General features: G+C 44.3%; 1 protein-coding gene across 1 annotated transcript; it reads right to left on the reverse strand.

Annotated features, from left to right (window-relative positions):
• Positions 1-6,011: 6,011 nt before the first annotated feature.
• On the reverse strand, positions 6,012-8,181 carry LOC134486221 (Y-linked testis-specific protein 1-like). The gene is made up of 2 exons (XM_063285144.1): positions 8,028-8,181; positions 6,012-6,980 (listed from the first exon to the last, which is right to left on the reverse strand). Exon 2 carries the CDS (start codon positions 6,812-6,814, stop codon positions 6,098-6,100), a length of 717 nt encoding a protein of 238 aa, XP_063141214.1. The 5' UTR covers positions 6,815-6,980; positions 8,028-8,181; the 3' UTR covers positions 6,012-6,097.
• Positions 8,182-9,134: the final 953 nt, after the last annotated feature.

The following is a 9,134-nucleotide window of genomic DNA, read 5'->3' on the forward strand; positions in this document are numbered from 1 at the left end:
TTCATTCAAGTAAATACATGGTGGGGGGCGTCTTTAAAATTGACTTCTGATGGTATCTCACCCCAGACAAAATGCTGCAATGCAGACATGGTGAAGCTCTTTACTAGAAAGAAATAGGTGATGTTGTTAAATCTACCCAGCTCTTCCAAGTGTGAGGTGAAGTTTAGAACTCTGACACAACCTTCTGGTCCTACACTATTTTTTTAAGATACACATTATCCCAGTAAAATGTTCAAAGGTGGGACTATGAAAATTGATTGGACCCTGTGGGCTGTAATCAATGAGTTCATCTGTTGATGGATGTGTATGAAGGTGGCGGGAAACTAGGAGATAGGAAATTAAGGGACGTGGTCATTTGGGACATGTCTTGGAGGGAGTTTTTTTGTCCTTGTTCTCTTCCTGTGTTGTTGCTTCTCGGATGACAGTGAGGTTAGCAATTGAGCTCTATCGTGCCCCTTTCATGGTTATGTGACCATGGACCAAAAGCTATGAAATCATGAACCAAAATAAGTTTGTTTACTATGTCAGTTGCTAGGCAAATTGTAAGAGTGATGAATGTGATTAACATGAAAGTGGCCAAAAGTGATGCTGACCATACCAGGTCAGGTCTGGATTTAATGTAGGTGGACCCATGACTTAATCTTTTAAACTATTTGTCTGGAGGCTGCACGCTAATAGAAGACCAAAGTGGTTTTGTCCAGAAGATTCTGCCAATGTATCTGTTGTCTTAGGAAATCAAGAACCTTGCTGCTTCCCGTTTAGTCCTTCTCCTGACTTCACTTCTGTGTTTTTAATAGACTTCGATATCGTATGAACTAGTGGGAAATGATTATTAAAAAAGGGAAAGAAGCTATAAATTTTGCTTTAAAGTCATTAAATTACACACTTAAAATAGATTTTTTAAGTATGTAAATTATACTTCAATAAAGCTGCAGAAAAGGCTTGGCCAACTGTGATGCTTGTCGTGTGATTTGCTATTTGTCATAGTTCCTTTGACTTTTATCGTAATAGTATTGGGTTTTATTACAGATGACTCAGACACCAGTGTAACCATGCAGGGAGAACACTCCGTTTTGTCAGGGAAAATAAATCAAGTCAAATTAATTGGATTTCTTAATGAGGGTTTTCCTGGTAACAGCTGAGTTGGCTGGAAGTTGGACAACTATTGGCTGAGAGCAAAAATGGAGAGATCACAATGTTTACGGGGATAACTGAAGGTTGTGCTCGCAATAGGGTCTGAGTCTCACGGAGTGCAATTGCAGAAGCTCCAGTGGCTGGTAGAGCTGGGCGCTAGGACCTTTGCAAGATGGCCATTATATGTTTTGTGATGTCACAGCCGAGTGTGAGAAAAAGCTAGATGAAGTGGAAAAATTTTGGTTTCTTTGGAAACTCACTTGTGTCACAGGATGTTTTTCTGGAAGCTATGTTAGGAGAGGATGTTTTGCTGAAGCAGACATATGAGAAGGCATGTGATATTTCGCTGGAGCACATGCTTGAAGGGGGACAGGATGTTTATGGAGAACATAAATGTAATCCCACAGAGAGGGAGAGGACATTTTTACATTGCTACACCAAGCAATACTTTGATGATCTTTGCTGGTCTTCGTTCCATAGTGAGAAATGCACAAAAGAGCCCGTGCTATTCTGGCCGCCTCTCGCTGCTTCTGCTGCTTCTTGTTGGTTAGAGCCTTGTGGTCTCTGCCAGGTCAAGGCACTGCTACTGATTCCTGTTTTGCGTTTGATATTGGACTGTACTGCACAAGGAAGATTGGAGTTGCCCCAAAGAATTACTTCTAAATAGGTCCACAACTCTCTCCCTTTTCCTGTTAACTTTCTCTCTCTGCTACCTCGGGTTCGTGGGCTAGAAGGCTGGATGAAGTGTTTAAGAACCCTAAATAAAGTATTTTTTGAAAAAATATAAGCCTACAGATAGATTCATGGGTTTTGAGAAAGGGCTATGTCTCCTGCTGAGAGGAGAAAATATGTAGGTTGTGACTTTTTGCTTCTGTGGTCTACTGTGACCAATTAAATGGCCAGTGACTGACAGTCTCCCAGTAAGTGCAGCACACACTAAAATGCTTTTGCTTGGTGTTGGGAGCTGTAGAATGTATTCATTTCTTGTCACATATCCTCGAGTGTTCATGTTGGTGACAGTAGTTACTCTTCAGTTCTGCCATACAGGGAAGTGGGTCTATACACTGAGAGAAGGGAGTGGCTGGTGGTGAGGACGTAACATGGAATAAGAAAAATATTATGGTGCGGGGTCTCTCTCTCTCTTTTTTTCCCCCAATTTGACAATCTGGAGCCAACTGAGAAGAGATAACAATTCAAGAACTGCCTCCATTAGATTAGTCTTTGGGCAAGTCTATGGAACATTTTCTTGATTAATGATTGTTGTGGGAGGGCCCACCATTGTGGGCAAGTTCATCAGTAGTCATGTATAAAAAGAATAGCCTTTTAGGCTGTAAGAAATAGTAATGGAGCAAGCCATGGGGAGTGTGGCGGTTTGAATAAGAAAGGCTCCCACAGTCATACATTTGAATATTTAGTTAACAGGGAGTGACAGAATTTTCAAGGATTAGAAGGATTAAGAGGTGGGCCTCATTGGAGGAAGTGGGGGTGTCGACAAGGGTGGGGTTTGAGTTTTCAAGAGCCCCATGCTTTCCCAGATTCTCTCTCTCTCTTCTCTCTCTCTGTCTCTCTCTCTGTCTCTGTCTCTCTCTCTGTCTCTGTCCCTCTCTGTTACTGTCTCTCTCTCTTTCTCTCTCTGTCTCTGTCTCTCTCTCTGTCTCTCTCTCTGTCTCAATCTCTGTGTCTCTGTCTCTCTCTGTCTCTGTCTCTCTCTGTCTCTGTCTCTCTCTCTTTCTCTCTCTGTCTCTCTGTCTCTGTCTCTGTCTCTGTCTCTGTCACTGTCTCTCTCTCTCTCTCTCTCTCTCTGTCTCTCTCTGCTTACAGAGCAGTAGCTCTCTATTGCTCCAGTGTTATGCTCCCTGCCATGATGATGGACCAGACGTCTGAAACTATAAGTTATCCTCCAATTACATGCTTTCATTATAGTAGTTGCCTTGACCATGGTGTCTCTTCACAGCAACAGAACAATGACTGAGACAGGGAGTAGGTAAACAAGCAGTGCTCCTTGTTACCGCTTCAAGCTCCTGCTCTGGTTTCCCTCAGTGATGGTCTGTAACCTGTAAGGCAAATAACCCTTTCCTCCCCAAGTTAGTTTTGATCGTGGCATTCATCACGGAGAGAAGGAAGCAAACTAGAACGTCACAGGTCAGTACATGAGCAAGTCTTACATTTAAATTAAAACAAAGTGTCTATACGTCTCTATTTGAGGTTATGAGGTAAGCGTCTGTGGCTCTACTAGAATCATTGTTTCTATAGGAAATTGTCTTACTTGGGGTTCCTATTGTTGTAAGGAAACACGGTGACCAAAGAGCAATTTAGGGAGGAAAAGGTTTCTTCAGCTTACACTTCTACATTGCTGCTCATCACCAAAGGAAGTGGGACAGGAACTCAAACAGGACAGGATCCTGGAGGCAGGAACTGAGGCAGAGGCTATGGAGTGGCACTGCTTACTGTCTTGCTCCTCATGTCTTGCTTAGCTTGCTTTCTTATAGAACCCAGGACCACCAGCCTAGGAATGGTGCCCTTCACAGTGGGCTGGGCCCTCCCCCACCAATCACTAAGAAAATGCCCTACAGCTGGATCTTATGGACGCATGTTCTCAACTGAGGCACCCTCTTCTTTGATGACTCTAGCTTGTGTCCAGTTGGCATAAAATCAGGGCGGTGGTTAGAATGTGATTGTCCCAAGGGAAGTGTGGCACAAGTAGGAGGCATGGCCTTGTGGGAGTAGGAGTGGCCTTGTTGGAGGAAGCATATCACTGCGGGGGTGTTATGCTTCTTCTCCAACACCATGTCTGTCTAGACGCTTCCATGATTCCTGCCTTGATGAAAATAGACTGAACTTCTGAACCTGAAAGCCTGCCCTAATTAAATGTTGTCACTTGGGGTTAAGGATTTAGCACAGTGGTAGAGCGCTTGCCTAGGAAGCGCAAGGCCCTGGGTTCGGTCCCCAGCTCCAAAAAAAAAAAAAAAACAAAAACAAAAACAAAAAATGTTGTCCCTTATAAGTTGCCTTGGTCATGGTGTCTTTTCGCAGCAATGAAACCGTCAGACAACCAGCCAGTATAAAAACCCCCAAATAGCAGAATTAATCAACGATAGAAAGTATTTTCAAGTCCTGCAGTGAGAATCTTATTCTAGAGAAGAAACAGCAATGAATGAGTCCAAGATAAGGTTGTCTCCAAAGAAACTCTTGGAGTGTAGATGTGGCTCAGGGAGACCCCATGGAGTGCACAGGGGCTTCTCAGGAGGAGAGAGATACATGGTCAGGAACCGCAAAGCATTTTATTTTATTTTATTTTATTTTATTTTATTTTATTTTATTTTATTTTATTTTTTGGATCTTTTTTTGGGAGCTGGGGACCAAATCCAGGGCCTTGCACTTCCTAGGCAAGCGCTGTATTGCTGAGCTAAATCCCCAACCCCCGCAAACCATTTTAAAGTCACGGCAAATGGCACAGGAAAGAGCTCAGCACCTCTTCATTGGAGGCACCATCAAGAGTTTTCTGAGGATAAGCTTATATGTGAGTAAAAGACGGGAACTTCTGGGGGCTAGATATGGTAACAGGGCCCGCAGTTGTGTAGGAAGCCATCCAGTCGAAGGAGATCCAGGCAGGACAAGCCAGTGCAGGAGCTCTTTGTGGTCATCTAGGGGCATTGAGAAGAGACCTCAAAAAATATTACAGGATGCAACAGAGTCTAACGTGCTCAGGGAAGCTAAACACAGGATCCAGGTAACACCTGACAGAAGCTCACAGCCTCCTCATCTTCCCTTGTAAATTACTGTTTACTGATCATACAAAATAATGGATTTTATGATACTTTCAGGAAATGATATAAACTGAGTTTGATATTCACTACTCTTGAGTTATCCTCGTTAAAATGTCCTCCGGGGAAGCCTCCCCCTCACATCCACCATCTGTAGTGATGGTTGGCTGTTCTTTAAGGAACCAAAGAGACCAATATGGATGCGGCCCAAGTTCAACTCATTCTAGACCTTTTCTGTTCTTCCTGGTCTCCTGCTTCACTTTTTGAGAACTCCATTTGGAATTCCTGCGTCCCTCAGTGTCCTCTACTTCCTCATGTGTTCTTTAGTCTTTCTCCCACATCCCCATCAATTTAATCTTTCTTACCCTCATCCTGGTCTCTTCTCTGCATGTGAAGGTTGGATGTATTTAAAAAGATGACTTTAGGGGCCTGGAGAGATGACTAATGGATTAAGAGCTCATCTGCTTTGAAAGAGGACGTGGATTTGTTCTTTGAGCTCATGTCCAATGGCTCCCACCCACCTTTAATTCCAGCTCCAGGGGACCTGACTATTCTTGTCTCTGTGGTCTCCTGTGTTCATGCCCTGCCCCCACCCACATAATTAAAAATAATACATCTTCATATGAGAAACAGGTTTCATTAGGTTTCGTTAGTCAAACAATCCCCGACCTTCTCTGATTCTCAGTCTGCTTGGATCAGTTTATTGGGTTTCCCCTTGAGTTCCAAGACCACCTCCCTGTTCCCTCCCACTCTTTCCCCAACAGTCTGTCTCTCCCTCAAACTTCACCTCAGAGAGTCTGTCTATGTCTGGCGCCTCTCCACTGCTTCCTAAACATCCATCTTTTTCCCCCGTGCCATCCCTGCTCCTCTAAGCCTCATCTCCAGTTCTTTTCTCTCCCTAAAGACCAGACCAGCTCAGTCCTGTTTGTTTTAGTCTATGTGACATCAGACTTACTGTTCACATCCTTGACCTTTCCGGCTTCCTCTCCATGTTCCATGCACCACAGCCCGTCTCCTCCACCAAAGTGTGCACATACAACCCGTCACATCGCACATTTTAATTTTAGAGCAAAAACAAATTCCACTGGAAAAGATACTGGGGTTGTCAAAGGCCCTTGTTTATCTAAAACACATAAAAACAGTTTCCCCCCATCCTATAAATTCCCCATCTATGTCCCCCACACTTTGTGAATTTCACCTTAACAGATCTTTTCCACCAGAGTATAAACGTAGATGTGGACGTTGCCATCAAACTTGATCAAGTACACGGAAGGCTTGCCTGGAACTTGGTAAATGACTTTGCCGATCTTTTTGGACCCCTCGCCTCTGGTGAACTGCACACATTGACCTGTTAAGATGTCGCTGTCAACGTCTGACTTCACCTCTGCTGGAGGAATCTCTGGAATGATACGGAGGTTACCTTCTGTGTAATCATCCAGGAGCTGGTGGATGTAAAGGGCTGGATCTTTCTCGTATGTGATGTAAAACCAGTCTTTCATGATCGTCACCTGGGCTAGGACCACCCCCCTCCAGTTGTCCTTAGAGCCATGTTTGCCCTCAAATTTATGCTCCACAGTTCGGCCAACCACGGCTCTTGCGAGATGGGCGTCTTTCACGTGAGGAAAGACTTTGTGAGGCACTACTTTGTGAGGCAAGACCTTAAGCTTTAAAATCCTCTCATCGCTGTGAAGTTCCAGTCCGTAGACACAGTCAATTCCGTCATACTTGACCAGATAGAGAGAGGGATTTGTTGGCAGTTGATCTAGAACGATGGCCGTCCATTGGGTGATGGGCTTATCACCTTCCTTCCATTCGTGAGAAATTCTGCAGCCCACAATGTTCCCCAGGTCCTGGGGAGAAGGCCTCCTCCTCCTCCGCTTCTGGTTGGATGGTGTGCTCATCCTCCTCAGAGACATCCTCTTCTTCTTGGCTGTAGACCTAGTGTGGTAGGCCACGGTATCCTGGTTCACTGTCTTGTGGCTATCATTCTGTGTTCAGGCTTCATACATGCCCGTGGCCTGGGTTTGAAAAGCTCACCTGCTTAAACCAGACACAATGCTGGTGCCTCTGTCATGTGAGTGCCTGCAAGAACAATGGGGGTGGGGTGGGGAGGGCGCTGGACCAAGGCTCTTGTCTAAGAGAACTTTGGAGCAGGTGAGGAAGGGGATGGTAAACAGGTTTGAGCATTTGAATCTAATTCTGTCGTAATCAGAAGTTCATAGGAGGGCTGGGCAATGGTGGAGCACACCTTTAATTCCAGCACTCAAGAGGCAGAGGGAGGCAGTCCTCTGTGAGATCAAGGCCAGCCTGGTCTACAGAGTTAGTTCCAGGGTAGCCAAAGCTACGCACAATAAAACCCTGTCTCAAAAATCAAAATCTAAAGTTCAAAGGGAAATGAACAACTGGTTCTCTACAGCTCAGAATAACATATTCAGACACATTTCTTCAGCCCGAGGCACGTTGCCTCTGCTGAGGAACCTCTCCTTGAATGGCTAGGTCAGTTTGGGATTAAGTATCCCTGTCCCCACTTTAAGCAAGCAGAACAGAGAAAGGATAGCAAAGTAGCCAGAAGGGTGGCCACACCCCTCTTCTACCCTCTAACTATGAACTATGTGGCAACATCCACATTTGTCTGCCCAGAGACACAGCACACCAGTCCACTGGCTTTCTGTACTGTGCATCCTGACCCAGACCCAGGTTTATTCCGCGAAGCTGTTGCATCTTCGACCGCAACAAGAGTCTTTTGTGTAGGCAACAACAGCCATTTAGAAATAATATCTCCTGGGGTTGGGATTTAGCTCAGTGGTAGAGCAGTTGTCTAGCAAGCAGAAGGCCCTGGGTCCGGTCCTCAGCTCCGAAAAAAAACAAAACAAAACAAAACAAAACCAAACAAAAAACTAAGAAATATTTTCTCCTAAAATGCACAGGCACAGAGAGGAGCATTTTAGTAGGATTATGAATTAGATATTGTTATCAAAGGATAATAAACTCTTAGACTGACTAGCCTAGACCGTCCTCTGAGCTCTCAAAAGTGGAAGACATCAGAACATACGGTTACTCGCTGTACCAGGGAGAAGTTTTAGCTTTCTGGGCTACAAGGGTCCCAGTTATCTTCATAAACGTATTTACCGAGAGAAAATGTACTAGTCGTCCAGATTCGGTCTTCGGAAACCGGTCAGGCACCAAAAGGCTGTTTAACAATTGTGGGGTTCAGGAGCTGAACTGGCTTTCACACCCCGCTGCGAAGATAGTGAACCCACCTTCAGCGGAGTCTAGTGCCCCCAAGTGGAAGAGAAGCGCAACCTCCGCCCAGTGCTCTGTGACATCATCCAGGCTCTGCTTACGTCATAGAAGCCCACTCAGCCCAGTTCCTTCCCTAGTTATGCTTAGAAACTTCCAGCATCTAGGTTTTAGCTTCTCATGTAGCCTCCTGGAGACCCAATATAAAGTCCCCACCCAAATATTCTGATGACTCGAGTCACAGTCTGCCCAAGTAGCTCTTTTCATGCATTTTTTTTTTCTGAAAAAGTCTTTGGTTTCTGAGTCACCAACATCCTTGGTGGTTATTTTCCCAGCTCCTATCTTTCCTTTGGTAATCTTTAAGTCATTCTCCGTATCAGAAATTATGCTAGGCTCTCCCTCCGAGGCAGCCCACTGGATAGCACCCCAAAATTAGCTTTATCAAAACCCACAATTAGAGGAGGGCCATTTTTATTCAAACAAAGCTGGAATCTGACAGGATTAAATACCATGTATTCAAGTCAATGGCAATCATGAATTATGGATTCTTTGCAAAGAGCGAGGAAAAATTACCTCCTGGACCTGCTTCCAAAGTCGGGATAAACTGACGCCAAACTCGATATCAACCAGGCATATTTTAAATGTCTTTAAAATTAACAGCACTTCTGGTTACAAGGAATTTAATAGATCAAATGCAGCAAAACAGGATGAAATAGATGAGGTAATTTTGTTTTTGAAATATGGGTAGACAGAATACTGGATGCAGGTAAGTGTGGAATTTACCTGTAAATTACAGGGCACTTTAATTGTTTGTGTCACATATTTCTTCAGATCTTCAAAAGGATCTTTTTCAGAACCCTCCCCTTTCCCCACTACACTCTGACCCTCCCTTCCCTCTTCCCAAAAATTCCATTCCACTTGAACATTATAATTTTTTTAAATGTACTTAGAGCTTAAAAACTTATGGCAGCTTTTTAAATTCTGTCTACTTTTCTA

This window comes from Rattus norvegicus, chromosome 3, assembly GCF_036323735.1.
Source record: "Rattus norvegicus strain BN/NHsdMcwi chromosome 3, GRCr8, whole genome shotgun sequence".
In the NCBI taxonomy this organism is placed as follows: domain Eukaryota; kingdom Metazoa; phylum Chordata; class Mammalia; order Rodentia; family Muridae; genus Rattus; species Rattus norvegicus.

Bases quoted from the DNA above. Each gene is read 5' to 3' on its own strand.
- LOC134486221 (XM_063285144.1), bottom strand. From the start codon at position 6,814: ATGTCTCTGAGGAGGATGAGCACACCATCCAACCAGAAGCGGAGGAGG.